Source organism: Rhinopithecus bieti, unplaced genomic scaffold (genome assembly GCF_001698545.2).
Source record: "Rhinopithecus bieti isolate Rb0 unplaced genomic scaffold, ASM169854v2 scaffold_1618, whole genome shotgun sequence".
Lineage (NCBI taxonomy): Eukaryota > Metazoa > Chordata > Mammalia > Primates > Cercopithecidae > Rhinopithecus > Rhinopithecus bieti.
In genome coordinates, this window is record NW_016803937.1 from 4,013,935 (window position 1) to 4,038,991 (window position 25,057).

Here is a 25,057-nt window from a genome sequence, read left to right on the forward strand (position 1 = left end):
CGTCCAGGGCCTGTGGATCTGATTAGCCTTGTGTGGGAAGCCAATCCCGTCCCAGAGGGTCTGGTGATGACAAGGGGGCCGTCCCTGCCCTCACCGCAGTCAGGGTTTGCAAGTAAAGGAAGGGCCCAGACACAGAGATAAGGGTGGGCTGGAGAATGACCAGGGCAGGAGATCAGGCAGGGGAGATGAGCCATCGAGGGCCGCCTCTGCGAGCCCCGGGCCCCAGCGGTGATGTGTGGCCGGGAGATAACCACATTGCGTGGGGGTGGCTGCCCAGCCAGCCCAGGGCTGCATGATTGATCACAGCGGAGGAGCCAAGATACCACAGGAGATCAGATCAGCAGAAAGCTGGGGCTCTGTGGAGCTCCAGGAGACCTGAGAGCCGGCTTGGCTGACAGCCTGCATGCCTGTTATTTACTCCTGGGCCTGGGACCAGACTTCCTCAGGCACTCCGTGAGCAGGCCTGGGAGCCTGGCCCCAGCCTGGTGAGATGCCCCCAGGCGGGTGTCAGGCAGGGGACCCTGACAGGGAGAGGCTCCCCCTCCAGCTTGCTTTGCAGTGACACTTCTCTGTAAATAGATGCACCAGCCTCAGGGTCACCCAACAGCCTCTTGAGGGATGGTTTGCACAAAGGAGGCCTCCCAGGCCCTGTAACCCTGAGAAGTGGTTCCCAAGGGTCACTCAGAGCTGGTGGTCTCAATGCCAAATTACTACATTGACTAGTGAAAGCCAGCAGTGTCTGGCTGCCTGGTTCAAATCCTGCCTGTCAAACCCAAATAGCCTCAGTTTGCTCATCTGTAAAACGGAGATAACAGTGCCTCCCTCTTAGTGATGTATGAATATTAAATTGGCACCCAGCAAGAGCTACATATGTGTTTGTTAAACAAAATGAAAAGAATACTTTGGCCTTTCAGATCCCCTCCGTGGGGGTCTATACCCAGAGGAACGGAAAACAGGTGTTCAAGGACCCATTTGCCCCTCACGTTCCCAGCAGCATTCTTCACCATAGCCAAAACTGGGGACAGCCCAAGTGTCACCAACAGAAGGACGAATACATAACATGGGATCTATCCACACAGTGAAATATTATTCGGCCATAAAAAGGGATGAAGCTTTGATTCAGGCTGCAATGTGGATGAACCTGGAAGACACCACACTGAGTGAAAGGAGCGAGACACAAAAGGCTACAAACACAAACGATTCCATTTCTGTGAACTGTCCAGAGTAGGCAGATGTATAAAAACAGAAAGTAGATCGATGGTTGCCAGGGGCTGGAAAGGAAGGTGGGGGAGTGAGGAATGGCAGAGCTAATGCGTCTGGGATTTCCTTTTGGGGTGAGGAAATGTTTTTGCACTGGATGGAGGTGGTGTTCGCGCAGCATTGTGAAGGTACTAAATGCCACTGAATTGTTTGCTTCCAGTTAGTTTTGTGTTACGTGAATTTTACCTCAACTTTAAAAAATTAAAGTAACATGCATTGCAAAGACTTTACCAGAGCTCACCGGGTTCCCACGCCCACTGGAAATCCACAGGTCCCCAAATAAAATGCGAAGACCAGGGAGAAGGACGGTCTCCTAGCTTGGCAGGGCGACACTCCCTTCAGCTGCAGGAGCAGCGGAGGGCTGTTTGCGAGGCTCAATGATGGATTGGGGCTTGATGCAGGACCCCCAGTGAGTATTAATTAGATCTAATTAGGTCCGGGGCCACGCCAAATGGAGCCAATTTGTTAACCTTGTTTATGTCAAGATTTCAAACAGCTATCGTCTAATGCAGAGCACAGATCAAATCTCTGAGACACCACACTAAACCTGAACCATGAGAGATGGGAGGCCTCCCACAGAGGGCAGTGTCAGGGGCTGGGAGCACCAGGGTGGCAGCGGGGAGGGTGTCCTCCCACCTCGCCTCACCCCTGCTTCTATCCTGTTTGACCAAATGGTTCCTGACGCTCCAGATTCATCACCTGCAGAACAGCAGGGTTGGCCAGGGGCTCAGGGAGGATTTAAAGGGTGGTTTCAGCATGGCCACAATTTAGATGAGGCCCTCGAGTGCCACCTCCTCCCCTCTTGGACTTGTCTCCCTCTGTCTCCAAGAAGACCTCAACCACTCTCCTTTGCATCTTGGAATCCTTGAAGTCACAGCCTCCGCCTCTCCTCCTCTAGGGAGCCCTCCCAGACTGCCTTAGCCACATGCCCTAATCCTTGGGGTATAAGAGCCCTGCCTGCCCAGCTGGACTTGATGATCCCTGAGTAAAAAGGATCATAGCTGTTCACAGCTATGGTGAATGTCCAGGTTCAAATTAGTGAGTTATGGCCCTTATAACCATCAGAATGTTCTAGAAACGGCAACACTTGGGCTTCCCAAGGCCAAACACCTGCTGTCCTGTCCTTGGATTTGGAAATTAAAGCCCCTTTGGCCACTATGCTTGGCAGGGCAGGGTTGGGGTCTTGGTAGATGTTGTCTGGGGATCTGCCTGGGGCAGCCTGGCATGGACAGGTGGGCCAAGGGGCCGGCTAATGGCTACATCTTAGAACCAGCAAAGGTCTTCTCTTTGGTGATCTTGGACCAGGGAGCAGGAGCTGGGGGAGGAGCACAGCCATCTGCTTCCCTCAACTCCTAGGCCATGGCCGCTGGGCTCTGGCAGGGCCCAGGATCTGGTAGCAAAGGAAGTACACATTCAGGGCTGAGGGGACTCCGGGACTCCTGGCGCCCCTGCAGTGGCCTGGCAGGGAGCAGGGTCCAGGCCCAGCCATCTGACTTGCAATGGAGGGAGGGGCTGCAGGAAAATGTCCCCCAGGAGCTGGGTTGCTGCTTCTAAGTAAGACCTCAGATGGTCCATGAGAACCCAGAGGTCCCAGGAGACCTGAGTCGTGCTCACCATGGGGTGAGGAAGGAACCAATACGTGGAAGCACCTACTATGTTCCAGGGAGACCTCGAATCTTCTCAGGAGCAGGGAGGGGTCTGCGGGAGAAGAGGTGGGGAAGACCACTCCGTGTTCTCCCTCCTACATGTGACAAGGCTTTCCCGAGGGCCGCTGCACGGGGCCAGGCACCATTCTAGGCACTGGGGGAATGGAGAGGAGCAAAACAGATGGAAACTCTGGCTTTCTGGAAGCTGCTCAGCTAGTGTGGACACCAGACCAGGAGTGGAGTTGATTGGTGCAACACACTCCCTCTACCAGACAGCACTGTGTGCTGAGGAGGCCCAGGGAGGAGGGTGCTGAGGCCCGGGGAGGGGCGGCCATCACGGAAGAGGTGGGCTGGGACCGGGAAGCCCACGGAGATAGTGGCTCTCTGGGGAGAGTCCAGGGAGATAGCAGCTCTCTGAGGAGGGTCCAGGGAGATGGCAGCTCTCTGCGGAGAGTCACAACGGCTCGCTGGGGAGAGTCACAGCAGCTCTCTGGGGAGAGGTGCATGGCTCTGTGCATGGTGCAGGTGGTAGATGGCTTTGCCCAAGGCTGTCCGGCCAGTGAGAGCCAGAGCTGGGATCTGAACATGAACCTGGACACTTTAATGCTCAAGTCCTCTGGCGTTTGCAAGAGTTGGGTAGCATCCAGTTTGGCCACCCTCAGTACCGGTTCAGGGAAGTTCTCAAGTGGAGGAGAGGGAGCAACGGCAGAGCCGGGAAGAGACTGCAGAGTGGCACGGGGGTAGCCAGACGGCCGGGGACGAAGCGGGGAAGGGAACTGGCAGCCACTTTCCATCCCCAAGTTGCCTGTCTGGCATTGCCCAGAGACTCGGGGCAGGCACAGGGCTGCAGAGGACAAAGGTTCGCCTGGACCTCGGTCTCCTGGTCTCTGAGATGGGTCAGCAACTGTGCCTGCCTCATGAGAGCCGTGGGAGGATTCAAACAATGAATTGGTGCAAAGTACGCCAAGCAGGGCCACCCTGTCTGGTGAGCCCCGCACGTGGGCGCTGTCGTGGTACAGATTATAAAGAGGGAGAGCCTGGGGTCTCTTTGGCCCTGGGGGGAGTCAGGGAGGCTGAGCAGACTTCCCATGGTTCTCAGCTCCTAAGTGAAAGACTTCCCGCCTCCACCCTCCCGCACATGCCCACATTGCCAGGGGCAGGCTGGGACCCCTGACTGCCTCCTGGCACACAGAAGGGACTCTGCCCACAGGAGGCTGCCCCAAGCCGCCCAGCCTGGAATGGATGGGCAGGCAGCCACATGGAGGACACCGTCCCAGCTGAGGGAGGGGCTGGCAGGACCTGAACATCACAGAGTCCCAGAAGGGAGTCTAGAAGCTTGGCCTTTCCCAACCCACCCAGGACCCGCCATGGAGGAGGGAGCCCTGTCCCGAACCCTGGCACCGGGTAGTGGTGGGGGGTGGGGGTGGGGTCTGTCTCCAGCAGACCCAGCTGCCATTCCCAGGGAAATCCACTTGATCACGTGTTCCCAAGCCCAGGGTGCAGATGACGGAGCCGACAGAGCCCTTCCTGGAGACAGGGCTGTCTGCAGAAGGCCAAGATAAGGCTTAGCGGCTGCCCAAGGAGCGGCCAGGGGGCAGCCGGGCCCTGTGGTTTCCCCTGTACCAGGAGGTGGAGGCTGGTGCGGACGAGGGTTGGGGGCCCATGCCCTCCCCCCAGCTCCTGTATGTGTGGACGCCAGGCCATCTGGAAGGCCACCCCCAGGGAGCCTCCTGTTGCAACCCTGCCCGTGTTTACAAAACCAGGGCTCATCCTGGGCTAGGCCTGGTGCCGGCCAACCCCGGGGACAACAGAGGGGAGCCCCGGCCCCCTGCCTGCAGGACCTCCAGGTGTCACAGGAAAGCGGAAGCAGTGGCTTCTGCCCAGGGCATGTGGGGTAAGAACTGCTGCTCATGCTTGCTTACCGTTCCTTCTCACAGTGCCCCCATCATCATCTCATTTAACTGCCTCCAGCCCTACCACATATTCTATCAGTCCCTCCTTCGTTCAGATAGACAGCTAAGGCACAGAGAGGGTAGGTAACCTGCCCAAGGTCACATAGGTAGGAGAGGTTTCCATTGCGTCTCTTTCCCCAGGGATCTAAGGGAACCAGCAGCCCAAACCGGAGTCCTTGAGTTAAAAATTTTATTTCTTGGCAAGGAGGGCCAGGAGCCAAGAGGGAGAACAGGCCAGACCCAAACCACTGGGGGCTGTGCAGCATGGCCTCTGCAATTCAGACACTGCACAGATGCCTGTGGACAGTGGGATGCATGAGACACCCAGAGAGATGTACAGAGAGATGTCCTGTCCCCTGAGGACAGAAACGGCTTCCTGCAGCCCCCAAATCCTCACACTATGTGCGGCCTACCAGGGGTACCCCGTCATCCACAACCGTGCACACACGTCAATCCTGTCAACATTCCAGACTTGCAATTAAAAAAAAGGTAATCAGAATTCCAGAACCAAAAATCAACACGTGGTTGGTGAAGGTGGGAGGCAGGGCTGGGTCACTCACACTGGGCAACTCCAGCCACACGGCCGCCCGCGACTGCGCAGTGTGCAACCTGCACAACAGGAGGAGCCGTGGGGTAACGCGGGGCCATCTGTGCAGTGTGGGGAGGGGTGTGCAGAGAGGCCTATGGCACCGTGGACACAGTCTCTTTTCCCAGCAATCCTTGCTGTCCTGTCCTCCCCTTCACAGCCCCCACCTCCATCTACCAGCCCCAGCCCCCTGCTCTCTGCCCAGCGGAGCCCCTCTGGCCCTCTGTGTAGCAGAGGCACCTGTGGCTTGGCAGGGCCTGTGCTGAAGGCTGAGGGCACAGACATGGTGTCCTCTCTCCCTCTGGGCTCGCCTCCAGCTCCCAGCCGCTGCGGTGACAGCCTGCCTCCCACGACTTCAAGAACAGAGCCAGGGCTGTGTTCCTGTGTCCCCAGCCAGGACCACACGCCCGGCAGGCAGGCAGGGAGGGCAGAGCCCTCATCCCACTCTGCCCACACCACCCGGCCACAGGCTCTGTCTGTGCCCAAATCTGCCATCAAGGAGCCAGGAGGCGGCCAGACCGGCCCGCACAGCCACTGAACTCACCCCAGTCCAGCCCCAAAGGGCTGGGAGCAGAAGGGCAGGGTCCCAACCACTGCGGTAATCCTAACGGGCAGGGACACTGTGCCAGGAACCCAGGCTCCTCCCCAGGCCTAACAGAGGTCGAGCTCCATCATCTCCATTTTCTGGAGACAGAAACTGACGCTCAGATGTGCCTGTGGGGTCAGGTTCCCGTGCCTCTCTGCGGGCCATCTCACCATGTTCTGCTCGCCAGGGGGTACACAGCTTGTTTGGGCTGGGGATGAAAAGAGAGAAGCCTAGAGTTTGCACCTTCTTTTGGGGGGTGGGGACCCTGAGGGTTGGGGGCAGTTGCTCAGGCCCAAGAGAAATCCACATAGCAGGAGGGAGGCCAGCTTGGAGTGTGGGGTCTGGTTCCCTGTGGGAATTGCAGCTGCAGAACTGCGGGCTGGAGCTAGGCCCCCGGCACACCTGGGGCAAACCTCACACCTCTCTGGGCCTCAGTTTCTTCACCTATAAAATGGGGCGAATGGTGGAGCTGACATGCGCACGAGAGCTGGCATGCGGTAGGCACTTAATAAATGTTCCCGTGTCCTACTTGGTGAAGGGGAGAGATTCACAGGGGCCAGGGTACTGGAGGTGGGCAACGCGGCTGCGGAGCTGCCCCCAGGAGGGAAGGGCAGGCCTCTGCGGTTCCCTTGCCTGTGCTGGCCTAGCCTGGGCTCATGGCGCTCTAGTTGCTGCCTGGGAGGTGCCCGGCAAGAGACGACAGAGTCAGAGGTGTCCAAACTCCAGTCTCCACCTCAGCTACCCCTATACCTGGTCGAACACCAGCAAACCCACCAGTTAAGCTCTACATGGCCCCAGGCAGGCCTGGGGTTCTCAGGGTCCTGGCATCCGGCTGCCCCACACCCCAGCAGCGCTGGCGCCGCCCAGGCTCTTTGTGACACCCGCTGCTTCCTAGATATGGGGGCTGGACTGGGTCCCACCTTAATGGGCGCCCTGGGCCTGGTGAGGATGAGGCAGGAACCTCCCTCATGGCTGGGGTCCTACTCACCTGAGACTCCTGCATTGCTCCCCAGCTGGGGGAAGTGGGAGGGCCAAGGCATGGGCTCTGGGTGGCCGGAAAAGGCACCTGGGGCCTGGGAGGTGACACTGGGATCCAGAAGCTCCCAGGCAAGGGGATTAGCAATGACAAGAGTGACAGTGACAGGCAGGGTGCTGGCAGCTCGCACAGCCTGAGCTGGGTGTCCTGAGGGCCTCGAACCCCAACTCACTCTATCCCCACAGTCTCAGCCAGTGAGTGGCTACTGACTCCCCTTAATGGCTGGCAGCGGTGCAGAGAGGTTAGGTGGCTCATCCAGGTCACACAGCAGCAAGTGGCGGTACCAGGATCGAAACCCAGAATGCTGGGGCCACAGCCCCATTTTCCACCATGACACTCGGGGGCAAAGGGGTGCTTGGGACGGCCTCGGCCCCACAGGGAAGGCACAGTGTCACCATCGCCAGGAGGAGTGACGAGAGTCCTTGTCCCTCATCTGTCTTCACCCCACAGAGGATGAGGGCTGTCTGGCCTCAGTGAGGCAGAAGGTGGCCCAAGAGTGGGGAGGGAGGCCAGGCAGGTGCCTGGAGCCTGTCCCTCATGAAGGAGACACAGAGACTGGCCCTGCCAAGGCGGTGGTAACCATGGGGCACCGTGGGGCTGGAGCACAATCACCCTGCCCTGGGTAGACTCGGGGATCCAGGGTCCCCAGGGCTGCTGGGGGGAGAGGGCGGCCAGCACTCATTCATTCACACTTTCGTCCCTCCGCCCACACGCCACCCACCTGTTCACTCCAGGACCTCCCTGGAGCACCTTCTCTGAGCGGACTCTTCCAGGCTGCAGCCAGCACACCTGTGGCCCTCCCAGACACTCACTCCGGACTGAAAGGACACGCAGTAGCGATGCGGTCACTGAATCCCTGCTATCCATAGTGCCCCAGCCCATCCTCCCAGGTGCCCCGGGAGGCAGCTGCCGCAGCATCCCCACTTCACAAATGGGGAGACAGGCTGAGCTGGAAAGCAGTGGATGGGGAGGGGTTCTCGTCCCCTCCCCTCCTCTGCTCTTCCCTCCCTTGCTTTCTTTCCATTTTTTGTCTGTTTTGTTTGACAAGAGAAGACACCAGAGACACCCAAACAGCCCATGATAGAAGACATCAGAGAAGGCACCCCAACAGCCTGGCTATTTGAGACAAAGGGGTGGAGGGAGAACGCGCGAGAGTGGAGGATCCCAGCATGGAGTGATCCATCCCCGGAAGCACCTCGAGGCAGCTGGGACTGCTACCGGGCACCTGGCACCCAGCCTGGTGGACGAGGAGCTGGCCTCCCATGGCCACAGAGGCTGTTGCTGTCGTTGACACCTGCCTGTCCCAGCAGAGGACCTGGGCCTAGATGGCCACAGCCCATTGCCCTCCTAGTGAAAGCCATGCGGGTGATTCTGGAGAACTCGTGCACATCTCACAATTTAGAGAACATTTTCCTAATGGGTGGACTTCCTGTAACTGAGGTCGGGATGAAAGCTCTGTGCCACAAGGCCTGGCTTTGCAACCCAGCTCTGTGACTCAGCTGACCGGCGGTCACTTGTCCCCTCCTCCTCAGCCTTCTCATCTGGAACAAGGGGGGAGGAGCCTGCCCACCTCCCAGGGTATGGTGAGGCTTTGGTGGACTGGTGCCCACCGAGGGTGGTGAAGAACCTTGGTATACAGTAAGTGCTCACTAAATCCCAGTGGCTAGGGTCCTCATTACAGTACAGATGAGGCGCATGGAGGAATTGGGATCTGGAATCTAAGACCCAGAAGGAATATGGTCTCTTCTGACCTCCAAAGACTCCCTGACGGGTTGCACGAATCCTGTTTGAATAGAGTCAGGGATGGGGAGCTCACTACCTCGCAGCCAGCCCACGTACAGAAGGGCACGGGGTATACATTACTTGCTAATGTGTGCTTGCCACTTTGCCACTTGGTAGTGTGTTCCTTTTTTTTTTTTTTTTTTTTGAGACAGAGTCCAGAGTTTCACTGTCACCCAGGTTGGAGTGCAGTGTGCATGATCTCGGCTCACTGCAGCCTCAACCTCCCAGGCTAAGGTGATCCTCCTACCTCAGCCTCCTGGGTAGCTGGGACCACAGGCATCAGCCACCATACTCTGCTAATGGTTTCTATTTGTCTTTTTTTTTTTTTAGAGATGGGGTTTTGCCATGTTGCCCAGGCTGGTCTGAAACTCCTGGGCTCAAGTGATCTGCCCACCTTGGCCTCACAGGCATGAGCCACCGTGCCCGCCAGGGGTTCCTTTTTAATGAAATCAAATCCATCTTCCACAGCCCAAGCCAGGGAGTGGAGGGTCCGGACCACAGTCCCGCGCTATCTGTGAAACCAGCCATGAAGGAAGAAGCGTGGAGCGAAGAGAAGGTGAGAAGCCTCTTGCACCCCACCTGGTAAGGGAAGTAGGAGCGCCAGGGCTTTGGTGTCACCTGTGCTACACACACCTGTTCCCTCCTGGAATCTCCACAGAGGCAGAGCCCCCTCTGCACGCTTCCTCTCCTTCTCTGCCCGTTCCTGCAGCCAGGGCTGCCTGGCTCCTCTCCCAGCCCCTCTTGCCCTTTTCCTCTCACTTCCAGAAGCAGCAGGTAGCTTGGGAGAGGGTCATTCAAGTTCTAAACCTGGCCCTGTCTAGGGCTGCTGAGCAGCCTCAGTTTCCCCCTCCATGGGAAAGGAGGGTGGGATTCAGTGACCTCAGAGGGCCACCTAGTACCCAGGGGCCCAGTGCTGGGAGGATGGGAGGCACCCTGAGCTCACCCTCAGGGGTCTGGTGCCAGGCTTTGTGCCAGCCTGTGCCCAGTAAGGGTTTGTGCACAGTACAATAGGGGCACCAGCAGGAGGGGCAGCTGGGACGTGCCCAGGGAGTGCCCAAAGGGCTGTCAGCTGTGGCCTCAAGGCCCTGCCACGCCCCCTTAGAATCCTAACACCTGCGCCTGGGCACTGGGGCTCAGACTGGGGCCATTATGCCTGTCCCTGGGGTCAATGTCCCATGGCACTCACGCTCCACATCTGCACCCACGCAGCCCCTGCAGCCAGGACGCACACCTTCACCGAGCCACAGCTCGGCCCTCTGTCCCTCCTTCCTATCTCAGTCTTCTGTCCTGGAAGTCTGGGCACTGTCCGAAGACCTGCACCCGGCTCCTCCATGGCGCTGGGTGGGGCCACCCCTGGGGACTCACCCGGAAGGAGCACTTTCCACTTGGGGCTCTTCTGGTCCATGAGCACTGCCTGGCCCAGCCCCTGGCCCCCCTGCCCTGGCTGGGCAGCCCGAGGAGCAGCGGTGGCCTCGGTCATCAGTCAGCTCCCCTTGGCCTGGGAAAGGAACGAGGGGAGCGGAGCAGCGAGGCGGGAGGAGAAGAGGACGCCTCCGGCTCTCTCCCGGCCCAGGCCCACAGCTCCGTGTGGGGCGCAAACTCCCGAGAAGAGCGCGAGGGCGTGGAGCACGCCACAGCCAGCCGCCGCCGGGCGCAGGCCCTCCTCCTGCCCTCCCAGCCTCCGCCCCACCCTGGCAGAGGCCGCTGCAAGCTGTACACAGGAGCCAGGCCAGCTCAGAGGATAGCGGGAGCTGGGAGCTGCGGCGGCCACTTCCTGGCTTCCCTGTCAACTCCGTGGAAAGCAGAGAAAACCCAGTTCCCAAAGGGGGTCACACAGAGTGATATCCCGCCCAGGTCACACCCATCGGCTCGCAGAGTTCTCCAGCAGCACACCCTGAGTTCCCACTCCAGGCCTCCCGCAGTGCCCAGCCCTGGGTGGTGGCCTAGGAACTCACTCCACGCAGAAGCAGCCGTCCCCTCCCCATGGGAGGGAGGGAGAGAAGGAGGGAGGGAAGAGAAGAGGGAGGGGAAAGGAGGAAGCCCACCATCATTGCTGTATCCACCTTCAGGTGCTTCTCCCCTGAGGGGCTTCCTTTGCCCTACTCGGGTCTGGGTGCCCAGTTCAAGCAGTGCTGCCTCCTCCCTGGAGCCCTCCTGGGTTGCCCCGTGCTGTGTTCTCTGCGTCTTGTGAGAGCCCATCTTAGTGTATTTGGGGATAAATGGGTTGAGCAGTGACCAGAGGTGAGCACCATGGCTTAGCTGCTTTAGGGGCAGGCAGGGGCAGAGGGATGCCCAGTGCACTGGAAGGTGGGGTCGGTTGGCCATCTCCTGGGGTGCATTGCTCAGACGCCAGGGGAGGAGCAGAGCCTGGCTGGGTCTCTAGGGTGAGTGCCCTTCCCAGTGCCCAGGGACAGGGTGGAGGCAGCCCCAGGGTTTGGTTTTGGCCGTGCATCCAGGGTTTCACTGCGCCACCTCCTGGGAAAACGCTAAACTGCACCCAGAACCTCCTGGGTCCGGCCAGGATCCAGCCCCTGCCCTGCGAGGGTGGCACAGGGACTACCTGGAGGGTTGCCCTCCCAGCTTTAAACTCGGGAGTTACTAACTGAGGCCACCCTCTCAAGGGGGCTCCATCATCAGCCCTGTGTTCCCGAGGAGGGGACTGACCCGGGATGATGCAGAATGCACCCCTGGGGCTGAACCAGGCCGTGGGGCCCAGTCTGCCCCTGCAGAATGACCGTGAGGTTAAGGGACCAGTCCCAGCAAAGCACCTACAACTGTGCCTGGCACACATTCGGCGCTCAATAAATGACTAATCGTGAGCATGGACACCACGCCCCAAAGGCTCAGCCAGCTCAGCCCAGCCAGGGAGAGTGTGTCAGGTTGCATAACAGCCCCAAAAGACGTCCACATCTAATCCCCGGCGTCTATGAAAATGTCACCTTCTCTGGCAGAAGGGACTTTGCAGACATGAGCATGAATCTTGAGATGGGGAGAGTATCCTGGACAGTCCAGGGTGCTGAGGGGCATCTAATGGGGTCACAGGGTCCTTGTAAGGGAGGCAGGAGTGGGTGGTGGGAGAGGTGAGAACAGGAGCAAGTAGGGGCTCATGCCTGTAATCCCAACACTTTGGGAAGCCAAAGAGGGAGGGCTGCTTGAAGCCAGGGTTTTGAGACCAGCCTGTGCAACAGAGTGAGACCCCATCTCTACAAAAATACAAAAATTTAGCAGGCATGGTGTCACATGCCTGTAATCCCAGCTACTTGGCAGGCTGAAGTGGGAGGATCGCTTGAGACCAGCGAGGTCAAGGTTGCAGTGAGCCGTGATTGTGCCACTGCACTCCAGCCTGGGCCACACAGTGAGATCCTGTCTCAAAAAAAAGGCAGCAGCAAGAGGTTAGAATGATGTAGGAGATGAAACGGCCCCTAGAAGTGGGAAAAGACGAGGGAACAGATTCTTCCCAGGGCCTCCAGGAGGAGCCAGTCCTTCCCATACCTTGAATTTAGCCTCATGAGACCCGAGTCAGGGCTCTGACCTCCAGAACTGTAAGAAAATAAGCTTTTGGTTTAAGCCACCAAGTCCACGGTGACTTCTTACAGCAACACAGAAATAATATGACTAGGAAGAGTGCTGTTCCCAGACACAGCACCCGACTCGCAGCAGCTGCTTGGTCAGGACCCGCTTTCAACCCAGGGAGCTTGCAGCCCTCCCAGAGCCATCCATGCCCTAGGGAGGAGAACCCGTCACTCCCGGGTGACCGTGAAGTACCCTGGACCCCAAACTAATCAGTCTGGGAAGCCCCCTAGGGAAAACAGGGTGGTCTACACAGTTGCTGGAATTTTATTTTAAACTTTGTCATCATTTCTTTTTTTTTGAGACGGAGTCTCGCTCTGTCGCCCAGGCTGGAGTGCAGTGGCCGGATCTCAGCTCACTGCAAGCTCCGCCTCCCGGGTTTACGCCATTCTCCTGCCTCAGCCTCCCGAGTAGCTGGGACTACAGGCGCCCGCCACCTCGCCCGGATAGTTTTTTGTGTTTTTAAGTAGAGACGGGGTTTCACTGTGTTAGCCAGGATGGTCTCAATCTCCTGACCTCGTGGTCCGCCCATCTCGGCCTTCCAAAGTGCTGGGATTACAGGCTTGAGCCACCGCACCCGGCTTTGTCATCATTTCAAATGGAATTTTAGTTTAGTTTAGTGTTTTTGTGACAGGGTCTCACTCTCTCGTTCAGGCTGGAGTACAGTGATGCAAGCATGGCTCACTGCAGCCTCGAACTCCCGGGTTCAAGCGATCCTCCAGCCTTAGCCTCCTGAGTAGCTGGGACTATAGGCATGGACAACCACACCCAGCTAATTTTTAAATTTTTTGTAGAGATGTGGTCTCACTATGTTGCCCAGGGTGATCTCCAACTCTTGGGCTCAAGCAATCCTCCAGCCTCAGCCTCCTGAGTAGCTGGGACTACAGGTGTGCACCACCACGCCCAGCTAATTTTTAAATTTTTTGTAGAGATGTGGTCTCACTATGTTGCCCAGGTTGATCTCCAACTCTTGGGCTCAAGCGATCCTCCTGCCTCAGTCTCCCAAAGAGCTGGGATTACAGGCGTGAGCCACTGTGCCCGGTGGGAGCTGTATCTTTCAGAGAAGGCATATTTAGGGTTGATCTAATCAGTTGTGAAACAGGCGGCGGGAGAGCCAAGGCTCTCCCCCGATGCTCCAGTGGCCTTCAGAACTCTCCCAGCACAAAGAGTTCTGCCCAGACAAGCCAGAAGATTGACTCCACCCTGGGCCCTGGAGAGAGAATGAAACTTCTGGAATGCAGTAAGAACCTGCTTGGAACATCAGCTCTTGACCCAGGAAACTTGGGAAGATATGCACCCTCCATGCTTGGAAGAATCTTAATTTCCGGTGGCTCACGCCTGTAATCCCAGCACTTTGGGAGGCTCAGGTGGGTGGATCACCTGAGGTCGAGAGTTAGAGATCAGCCCGACCAACATGGAGAAACCCCGTCTCTACTAAAAATAAAAAATACATAATTAGCCGGGCTTGGTGGTGCATGCCTGTAATCCCAGCTACTTGGGAGGCTGAGGCAGGAGAATCGCTTGAACCCAGGAGGCAGAGGTTGCAGTGAGTCGAGATCGCGCCATTGCACTCCAGCCTGGGCAACAAGAGTGAAACTCCATCTTAAAAAAAAAAAAAGAAAAAAAAGAATCTTATTTCCTCTTTACATTTCCCCTCCCCTGGTCATGTCTCCCGGCAACAGCTGACTTAAAAGCTTGCATTCGCTCAACAAAAGTCTACTGAACATCTATTATGTGCACCGTGCCACACACTCGAGAGATCACGAGGACAGGGAGCCATGGTCCCTGCCTTCATGGTGAGGGTAAGCATGCCAGGCACTGGCAGCCTCAGGGCCCTTGCACATGCTCTTCGCTTGGCCTGGAACTCTCTGCCAAATGCCACCTCCTTAGGCCTCTGTGGCCACCTATCTAAAGCCACGACCTCAGGTGTCTGTGTCCCCTGTCTGTTTCTTCATGGCCCTCTCACCACCTGGCATCACTCCTTTACCTGTTCATTTGGGAGTTATCTGCCTTCCTGTTGAATGAAAGCTCTTGGGGCAGGGGTTGTGTCTGCTGTGTGCCCTGCTGTGCCCAGCATGGTCTTTGGCACACAGGTGGTGCTCAATGAACACTTGTGAACAAAGGCACACACACCGCATGGTAGCGGCAGAGATGGACGTGCCGTGCCGGCAGACAATCAGAGATCGGTCAGATCGGAGCCATGGTGAAGTCGCAAGCCAGGAGACATCCCCAGCTCTCCTGTGGTGTCTGCTCCCACTTAGAAGGTCACAGGTGAGGGCAAGGGTGGCACTCTTCAAACTGTGTAAACCCACAGTGGTGCCAAACGGACCAGCCGCGGTCCCCGGTGACAGTTGTTTATCAGCTTGGACTGGTCGAGGGGAAAGAAGGACAGTGAGTGGGCAGAGGCCACGGCAGGGTGGTGGTCAGGCGGGCCAATGCACGGTGGCCCCTGCAGAAACGGTCTGTGCCTGGTGACATGGCTGTGTCCCTGGGGTCCCTGATACTGCCCCTGGGACGCCCCACCCTGAGCTCCAGAACAGCCACTCCTGCTACTCAGCCAATCTCGTCTTTTCCATCTAAAATCTTTATCACCAATTTATTGGGAAAGAAATTCCAATTGAGGGTAAACAGACCCTCTTAACAGCAATTTTGCCAGTTATAAAGATCTGCTTTTATTCAACGCTTGGTTTATTGTTTTTTCAACTTCCCAAGTTAAATTCTCTTTTCTTTTTTATTTCACACAAATCTAAACCAGTCACAGACAGACACACAGAGTCACATGCTAGCAAGGGAACCAGCTGAGGGAAACCAGATCCCAGTAAGTAGGAGAGCAGGAAGCAGAGGGGCGGGAGGGTCTCTAGACCCAGCATGGGTAAGTCCCTGCTAAATATTCCAAGAGGCTCCTGGGGAGAGATCCACTTACAAGCAAACAGCCTCTCAAGGCTGCCTGGGCTTCTAAAGCTTCCTGCCCCGACTTGCAAGCTCTGCACTCCCAGCATTACAAGAAGTTCCCGAGAAGATAAATAGATTGGTCGTGGAGAGGGAAACAGACTATGGATCCCAGCTCAGCTGGAAACCTATGAAGAAAGACTGAGACAGAGCGGGTGACAGGAGCCAGGAGGCAGTCATGGTGCAGAACAGCCAGGGAAGTGGGGGGGGCTCCTGTGCAGAGCTGGAGAAGCCGCAGCCAAATCCAGCCCCCCGTGCCCTCCGGAGCAGCTGCCGCTTGGCAGTGGGGGCAGAGCTCTGGGAGCGCCTGGTGTCAAAGCACTCGGCACTGGAGCCGCTACAGGCAAGGCTTGCCAAGGACTTCTGGAGGCCAGAGCCAAGTACCCAAGCACAGTCCCGCCTTCCTGGCGATGGAGGCCCGAGCCCGGCTGGGAGCCCATTTGCCCAACAAAAAAGAGACAAAAGCCGTCCCAGGGCCAGGGTTTCTGGTGGTCACCAGCTCTCTCTCGCTGCCAGGGCAGGCCCAGCTCACACACTCCCGTGTGCCAGGCAAGCATCTGATTCTTGAAACCCCATCATCCCCGTTTTACACATGGGGAAACTGAGGCACAGGGAGGCTATCTGCCACATAGCAGAAGCTCCAAAGGAGCAGAGCCAGGTTTTGAACTCGGGCAGAGGGAGTCCAGGTGTGCACACCAAAAGCCATCCACAGCCTAGTCACTCCCAACGAATAACTGATTTCAACACAGGGCTAGACAAGAGACAGTGGAAATGAAGTCGCTGTAGGCTACTATAAACCTTTACCTTCTACAAACCTTTGCTTTCTACAAACCTTCACCTTCCAGGCAACGCACATGGCCGCACCCTTACAGCCCTGTGGTTCCCTCTACTGAATGTGGTCCCCAAGGATGCTCCCCAGGCTCCAAGAGATCCTCAGCTGCAGGTTGAGGGGTTGAACCCCAAGGCGACACTCTGAAATGAGCCTGTCTGTACTTGCCCTCTGCTGGCTTCCTTCTTTCGTGTTCCCAACTTGACCTTCTGGGAGGAGCCAGGTGAACGAGCTGCCCCTTTCTCCTCCGGGAAAAGAGGAGGGTGAAGGTGGAGGCAGAGTGCTGGAGGAGTGCGTCTGAGGTGCTGTCTGCACAGACAGGGCTGAGGCCATGGCCCTGGGCACGTGCTATCTCAGGCGGGTTTCTCAGAAGCAGACAGGGAGACCAGGATGCCGTGATCTCTAAGGCTGGGCTCCCGGGGAGACTGGGGGCGGGTGTGAGGATACAAGGGTGACTTCAGACAGAGCCGGACCCCAGCCCTGTCCCAGGGGAGCTCTGGAGGGTGGGCGGCTCCTCTCTCCAGAAGTAAGGGGCTTCCCACCCCACAACTGCCAGTCACTGATTGCAAAGGGCTGCCCCGAAGATGAGAGCTCCCGGCCCGTCCTCCAGAGCAGCTGCAGGGACCTGAGGACAGGTCTTCAAAGACAGCCTCGAAGACAGCCAGGGGCTGCCTCAGAACCATAGTACACAGGAACCACGGAGGGCATGCAGAACTGGGAAGCGCCTGGGCAGCGCGCAGACAGCCTCCGGCTCGTGCCATCTCAGGGATGGTGGAACCGTGGACGAACTGCCCAGCAGAATGGCAGGGCGCGGCCCCTTCTGCCAGGGACAGTGCTGCTGGGGAGTGGCTGCTGTTCTGCTCCCTTCACGTCTGGGTGGGGCAAGAGCTGGTCGAGGCCAGTGGGAAGTGGGCAGGAATGGCACGCGTCACCGCAAGGCCACAGCGGGAGAGCATCCAGGGGTGTTCCTGTATCTGCTCCCTGTGCCCGCTGGTGATGGGGCATCAGGGAACTCTGGAAGTCCCGAGGAAGCAGAGACCATGGCTTGAAGAGAATCCAGGATCCTGAGTCACCCAATCAGGAAGACCCACCGTGAACCCCGGGACTGTCTGTTATGGCACCGGGGGTGCCTGCCCTGACTAATGCAGCTGACTTTATAAACGCTGTGGCTGCAGGCTAAGCATGAGCTCCAAAGATGTCTACATCCCAATCCCTGAAGCCTGTGCATGCACCACCTTACCTGGGAAAGGGGGATTAAGGTTGCTAACCAGCTGACCTTGAGACGGGAGATAGGCCTGGATTAGCCATGTGGGCCCAGTGCAGTCACAGGGGCCTTCTAAGTAGGAGAGGGAGGCGGGAGAAGAGGAGCGAGAAGGAGGTGCGACCCAGAAGCAGGGTCCGAGAGATGCTGCGTTGCTGGATTGGAAGGTGGAGGGAGGGGCTGCAAATCAAGGAATGCGGGTGGCCTCCAGTCAAGGAAGCGCAGAAGGCATAGAACAGATTCTGCCCTGGAGATCCCAGAAGGAACAGACCCTGCCCACATCGGGATTTTTGCACAGTGAGACCCACGGTAGACTTCTGACCTCCAGCACTGTAAGAACTATGTGTGCATGTAAGAGTAATGAGTGTGGTTTTAAGCCACTAAGTTTGTGGTATTGTCACAGCAGCCATGGAAAACGAACACAGACCTCTTCCTAAGTAAGCCCTTGCCATGGTGGCTGGCAAGGCAAAAGTCACAAGAGCAGGCAGAGGGAAGGGACCTTCTGGGCCGGCCCAGAGGCTAGAGACGGAGGGCACGCTGTGTCTTCTCCAGCAGCTCCCACCCACCCTGTCAGCCCCCTCCTCTTCTCCCCTGCCCCACCCACTGTCCCAGACCACAGGGAGAGGCTGGCTTTCCTTTCCTCAGGTGGCCAACAGAGGGCAACTGGTGGTGACAGTACCTATGGGTAAACTGAGGCACAGCATGGGAAAATCAGGCTTTTGCAACTGCACCCTCTGGTGGGAAAACAGCTCAGTGCTTTCATTCTCTTGATTACCCTCGCTCCCTCCTTCCTCTGCTGTGTGTGGATGCCCCCTGGAGTTGTGCAGTGTGCACTCTGCACAGCCCTGCAAGGCAGCCCTCAGTGCCTTCTCCGTGTTCATCCAATATCACTGACACCATGCTACCAGAAGGATTTTATTTTTACCATGCCTATTCAGTAGTCAGAGCAGCAGAGCCCAGGAAAGGTCCTGAACCTTGAGAAGGCTCCATGGCCAGGAAGTAGCAATGCTAGGACTTAGAAACTTGGACCTGAGTCCAAGCCCCTCCCTCCTATCACCAACCAGTGTTGCTTCTCCCCCAAGGTGGCTGCAGACAACACAAAGATACTTGTTCTAGGGAAGCCTGTTCCCATCCGCTGGTGATAAATTAGCAGTGTCCTCTCAATAGATTCTATACTGCACGCGATGGCACATGAGAAATGGGTCTTCATTTGACTAAAGGCCGAAGAGTACTGGAAAGAGATGAGCTCGAGTGCTCGCCCGCCCCAAGAGGGAAGGACACCCATCACAAGGTTGCACCCTTCTCCCAGCAGCTGGACATGCCTGCTCAGTCCCAAATGGGCCTTGCCTGCCAGAGGAATCCCAGCCCCAGGGGTCCCCATGGCCTTCACAGGAGGGCTGAGTCCCCAGTCCTGGAGCTGTGCTCCCCGCAGCCAGCAAGAGGCCACTGCCCAGATGGCCACTGCAAATGCAACACCTGGGAACCAAAGCTGCCCACAAGGTAAGAGCCTGACCAGCCACCAGGAGCCTTTGCCCGGGAGTGGCCCCACCCTGGACACGGCGGTAGCCCCATCTGACCATAGTGACACAAGTCTGATAAGCTCTGTGGGCTGGCCTGGACGTCTGGGACAGCAGGGAACCCAGTGTTACCAAAACTCATCACTGCCTTCCACAACACACACAACCCTTGCTTCTGGGGGAGACCAAGGCAGCTGACGGCCACGTGCTTCCCTGGAGTACTCAGCCCAGGTCCCAGCTCAGCACAGGCTCCTCCTGTACCTGCTTCCTTTCCCTGGCAAAAGCTGCTGTCCCCATGTACAAGGCATTTCCAGGGAAGTGGGGGTCAGAAATGGACTGCCCTGGGCAGTTACAGTTCCTCCACCTGCCCTGGCCACCCCCACCACTGGGAAAGGCCCCTGCCCCAGCCAGTGCCAGGGTGGGACCACCATGGCAGGGGCCAGAGAGACATAGAGGGCAGAGAGCGCTCAGTGCCCCTGGGGCCGTGGCCTGGGAAGAGGGAGACGGGGCTGTGGTGGGGATGGGTATTTGGAATGTGTGTCCTGTGTGTGTTTCTGTGGTGTGTGCTTATGTGTGTGTGAGACAGTCTTGATGCCTGTGTGTACCTGTGTGTGTGTGTGGGGGGGTCTGTGCCTGTCTCTGTGTGTCTCTGCCCCTGTGTGTGTCTGTGTGCTTGTGTGTGTGTGGGGGGGGGAGTCTGTGCCTGTCTCTGTGTGTCTCTGTACCTGTGTCTGTGTGCTTGTGGGGGGACTCTGTGTATGTCTCCATGTGTGTATTGTATATGCGTTTGTGAGTCTGTGCATGTATCCACTTGTGTGAGGATGTTTGGCTTCTGTGTGTGTGGCTGTGTGTGGTATGTGTGCGGTGCAGATAGGCTCTGTGTCTGCCTGTATATGGCCCTGTGCCTGTGAGTCTGTGTATCCACATGTATATCGTGTGCTTGGGAAAAATCTATGCAGGTGTGTGTGCGTCACGCGTTTGTGTGTGTGTATCTGCGTATGTGCTGGGTCTGCCTGTGTGTCTGCATATCTGTGTGTGTGTATGGCCTATGTGTGCACCCGTGCCTATGCTGTGTCTGTGGGCTGTCTCCGAGTGCCTGCTTTCCTGTGTGTGTGTGCCTGTGTGCGTGTGTGTGGCCTATGCGTGCGCTCGTGCCTATGCCGTGTATGTGGGCTATGTCTCTGAGTGTCTGCTTTCCTCTGTGTGTGTTTGCGTGTACGTGCTGTGTCTGTGTCTGTGTCTGCGTCTGCGTGTCTGGACGTGCCCCCTCCCCCTGCACCCGCCCCGCCGCCCAGCTGGCAGTGCACAGCTGGGCCCAGGAGACTGCGCCCACCCGCCTGCCGGATGAGAGGTGGCAGGTGTGTAATAAACCATTAGTCACTGTCACGTTTCTGAGCAGCAGTGGCTGCCCAGGCGGGGCCTGACTGCGGGACATGCTCTTGGTGGGTCTCTAGCTGGGGAACTGCCCGGACTTGGCAGCAGCCTGACAGGGAGCAGCTGGCAGACGCAGGTTCGTGCCCTGGCCCCGCCCCACCTGCCCCCACCCAGCCACAGGGCAGGGGCTCCTGGCTTGCCAGGTCAGCCCTTGTTGCAGGGACACTCACGGGGGTCCTCCACAACCTCTGCACCCTTCTTGGCACCCCCAGACTCTCAGGCCCTCGCCCCCAACTTCCCTCGCTATTACGCAGTGAGTCGCAGCAAGGAGCTGCTGATGAGACAGGGTTCTTTCCAGGGACCTGGTGCCCACTGGGACCAGGGACTCAGGAGTGACCAGCCCCATCCCCAAAGGTCTCCAAAAAGGGCTCCTTTTGGAAATGTCACTCTGAAAACTCCTGAATTATTTTTAAACTTTTTTTTAAATTAAAACAAATATTTTTGAGACGGAGTCTTGCTCTGTTGCCTAGGCTGGGGTGTGATGGTACAATCATGGCTCACTGCAGCTGCCTCAACCTCCTGGAATCAAGTGATCCCCCCACCTTAGCCACTCGAGTAGCTGGGACCACAGGTACATGCCACCATGCCCGGCTAAATTTTGTATTTTTTGTAGAGACAGAGTTTCAACTGGGGGTGGCCCAGGCCAGTCTCAAACTCCTCAGCCTCCCAGCACTCAGGGAAGCAGCCTGGTGTGCCAGGGGTGAGTTCGGTGTGGGAGCCAGACTTCAGGGTTCAAGCCCCATCCCCCTCGCTCAGCGCTGTGTGAGTGGAGGCAGACTGCTCAGCCTCTCTGGCCTGCAGGACACTGTTTCACTGGTGGAGGAGGACATGTGTCCTGGCATGAGTGGGGAAAAGGCAGACTTGCTTCTTCCTCGGCGTCCAGACCTCTTCAAGCATCTTACAAGCATCAGCTCACGTGGCTGCCACGAAAGCTCTACTAACACCTATTATGGCTCCCACTTACAGACGTGAGGACAGAGGCTCGGGATGACTCATTAATTTGCCAAAGGTCCCTCAGATAAGAAATGGATGGGTCTGCTCCCCCAACCAAAGCCAAACTCCACCTAGGAGTCCATCTGGGCCTTGTTCTGCTCCGGAGGACTCTGGTTTCCTCAGGCCTCTCCCGTGGCAGGACTCTGCCCAAAGCTGTGGGAGAGAAACAGTGAGAACCAGGCAAGCTGCCTCCTCCTCGGAGCCCTCCACTGACCCGTGAGCCCCCAGGCCCGGGAGGACGCATCACCAAACAGGGGCACCCGGCCTGCCCCAGGCACAGGGGAACATTGGTGTCCTCCTCTGACTGAGCCTCTCCTGGGGACGTCCTGAGTGACAGGTGAGTGTGGACCCAGCCCGAGCTGCCACCAGAGCTGAGCATCAGAAATCACAAACAAATCACAACTCACTGGTTCCAGCCTGCACCCTGAACACTGAGGGTACCAAGGCCTGTCACAAACACGCTGGGTCCTGGCTGAGTTAATCCCCACCTGCCCCGCGAGCCAGACACTCCCATTAGCTTTCTTCCCATTTCCCAAATGAGGAAACTGAAGCATGGAGCAGGGAAACTCACTTGCCCAAGGCTCTTAGCCATTCCTCCCTGACAATGGCCTGGCCTCTGTGATCAGGAACTCTGTTTAGCTGGCTCAAGGCAATAGCAGAGCAGGTCCTCAGACAGGGTGGGGCAGTAGTCCCTGCCTGGCCTGCTTTGTGGCCTGACCACCCTGTCCTCATCTGCCAGTGTCTGGAAGCCCTTCAGAGGGCTCAGTGACCCTAAAGTCCCTGGCCAGCCCCTTCCCTCCACCAGAGCCTACCACATGAGAAAGAGGTCGGTATTGGGGTTGTCCTGCAGATGGAGGTCCCAGATCAAAGTCCAGAGCTTGGGGGATGGGCCAGCTGTCCCCAGGCCCCCAGCAGTCCCCTGTCTGCTCATCTCCTCTCCAGCTCGGCCCAATAACATGCGGTGCATTGGACCCACTGCCCTCACTGTGGTTGGCACCAGGGGTGGGCTGGGCTGGGTGTCTCAAGTCTCCCACCCTGTAGGGCAGCGATGGAGGTGGGATAGAGCCTTGACCACAGCCCTCTGGAGGGTCTTGCTGACGAACCTATGGCCTAAGGGGTGGCTTCAGGACAGGGCCATAAAAACGCATCACGGAGGTCACCGAATGTCCAAGCCCAGCCAAAGGGTCTGACCTGGCCCAGGCCCCAAGGCCCAGCAGCCAAAGCCTCAGGGTTCCACACACCGCAATTAACCAAGGAGGGCACAGCCTCGCCTTGCCTCAGGGAAGCACCATGCAGAAGCCCTCAGGAGCTGTCTGAGGACGCCTTGGGGTGGGGGGTGTTGTCCACAGCACGTCTGTAGCTGGAGGGAGTGGCAGAGGGAAGACGACGGTGCCATCTTCCCGCACACAGCAGCCTGGTTCCTTGTGGCCCAGCCCAAGAGAACCACACACGTGCACCCGGGACACAGTGCGTTGACATCCGCAAAAACCCAGAAACGACCCCCTCTGGACTCAAGAATATCCATTACATCTTTTTTTTAAATAAATGAATGCATGAAGACAAGAGAGTGTAGAGGTAAATAAATAAACAAAGGCAGCCCGAAAGCATAGCAGGAGAGGGGATCGAGAACCAGGGATGTTGATGCAACCACGATTTTGGAGCCCTAAGGAGCATGGAAGAGAAAATCCAAACTCCAGGAAGGGAGACCCAGCACCCGGTCTCTCCCCTAGGATGTCGACAACACGAGGCAGAACTGTATCTGAACTCAGCTCTTGGAGTCCCCATCCCTGCTGGGACAACCGCATCCCAGTCCAGTACCCAGAGACACAAAAAGAGCTGGCATCTACCTGCACCAGTGAGGTCTGGTCCATCCTCCTCCCGGCTGCTCTGCAGACACTGTGCTGGCCTCAGCTCCTGGGCCATCCTGGGGCCTCTGGGCAGGGTCTCCGTGGGGGCGCCTGGCCGGGGCTCGGACTCCCGGGTGGGAGGGTGGGTGGTTGTAGATGCTTCCAGAGATCCACAAACAGCCTGAAAGGAAAAGAGGTGAACATGGTGAGCCTGGGCCACGCCTGCAGAGGATGACACATGAATGGACTCTCTGGTTGTAGGTGCCATTCCTCCCTAACAACAGCCTGGCCTTGGCATCAGGGACTCAGACTGGCTGGCTCGGGGCAACGGCAGAGCAGGTCCTCAGTAAGGCTGGTGCCAGTGTCTTCCTTGCCCAGCAAGCCCGGCCTAGGTGACACCAGGCTGGACCCCTGCTGCCGGGGTCCCATACAGTCCCATCTGCTTGGCCGTCCAAAACTGGAGCTTCTGGAGCCCTTGTGGCAGCTGGCCAGCACTGCAGGGAGCCCAGAAGCATCTAAGAGGGAGCCTGAGGCTAAGCCCAAAGGTCCAGCCTTGTCCTGTCCCCTGGTGGTGGTGGGGACAAGGTTTATTCTGTGGTCCTTGCCCAGAGACCCCCGGGGCCTGGCACTTGGCTCAGAGACCTGGGCAGACCATCTCAGCTGCATCCTGCAAATCAGGGAAAGGCCCTCATCCGACTCCCCGCTGAGGATGCTCTTCCAGATTGGGCCCCTGGGCACCTGGTGCGACCCTGAGCTGTTATTACCAGCAGGGGAGCAGCAGACAGGACCCTCACCTCTCTGAGCAACGGGAGTGCCTCAATTACAACATGACAACCTGGATACAGGGCCAGGCACGGTGGCTCCCGCCTGTAATCCCAGCACTTTGGGAGGCTGAGGCAGGAGGATGACTTGAACCTAAGAGTTCCAGAGCAGCCTGGGCAACATCGGGCGACCCCATCTTTACAAAAACAAACAAATACATTTTAAAAATGGACACAGGAAGGCTGTGATTGTGATGTCTTGAGTTCTTGCAGGAGGACAGGTGGGGTGGCACCTGCTCTGGTGCACGTCCTGGTGACCAGCTCTACGCCGCCACAAGCTGGCTGGGGTCTCACCTGTGGCTTTACTAACACAGATATTTCTTCTAGGTCCCTGCATCAGGGGGAGTCAAAGGGAGCACAGAAGTGGTGCGACCCCTTTGGGAGCAGGCAACACTGGCCACTGACCATTCACAACTGTGTCCCTCCCCAGGTGCTGCCCCCTGACAAGGGAGCCGACCCGAGTGAAGGCCAGGACTGCAAGGGTGCGGGGGCCTCAGGGCACTTTTGCAGCAATTGCAAAACGTGCCTCTCCACCCTGCTGTGTGCACCTGGGCTCACTGGTCCCGAGGGGAGCAAGAACTACCATGCCGACGACGACGATGGGGATGCTGACGGTGACGACGCCAACTGCCCGTTACTAAGGGCCTACCTGTCCCGAGCTCTGCATGGAACTTGGAATAACTACCAGTTATAACTATAAGGATGAACACGGTTAATCTCCATCCACACTGCAGGGGGTCATCCCATTCCCACAGCCCTCACTTTTTTTTTTTTTTTTTTTTTGAGACGGGGTCTCGCTCTGTCGCCCAGGCTGGAGTGCAGTGGCCGGATCTCAGCTCACTGCAAGCTCCGCCTCCCAGGTTCACGCTATTCTCCTGCCTCAGCCTCCGGAGTAGCTGGGACTACCCGCGCCCACCACCTCGCCCGGCTAGTTTTTTTGTATTTTTTTTTTTAGTAGAGACGGGGTTTCACCGTGTTAGCCAGGATG

General features: G+C 57.6%; 1 protein-coding gene across 1 annotated transcript in view; it reads right to left on the reverse strand.

Moving 5' to 3' along the window:
• Positions 1 to 25,057, reverse strand: part of GSE1 (Gse1 coiled-coil protein) — a 525,655-nt gene that overhangs the window by 294,777 nt on the left and 205,821 nt on the right. Inside the window, 1 exon segment of the mRNA XM_017860621.1 lies at positions 23,249 to 23,429. Within this exon segment, the coding sequence (XP_017716110.1) occupies positions 23,249 to 23,429 (181 nt within the window).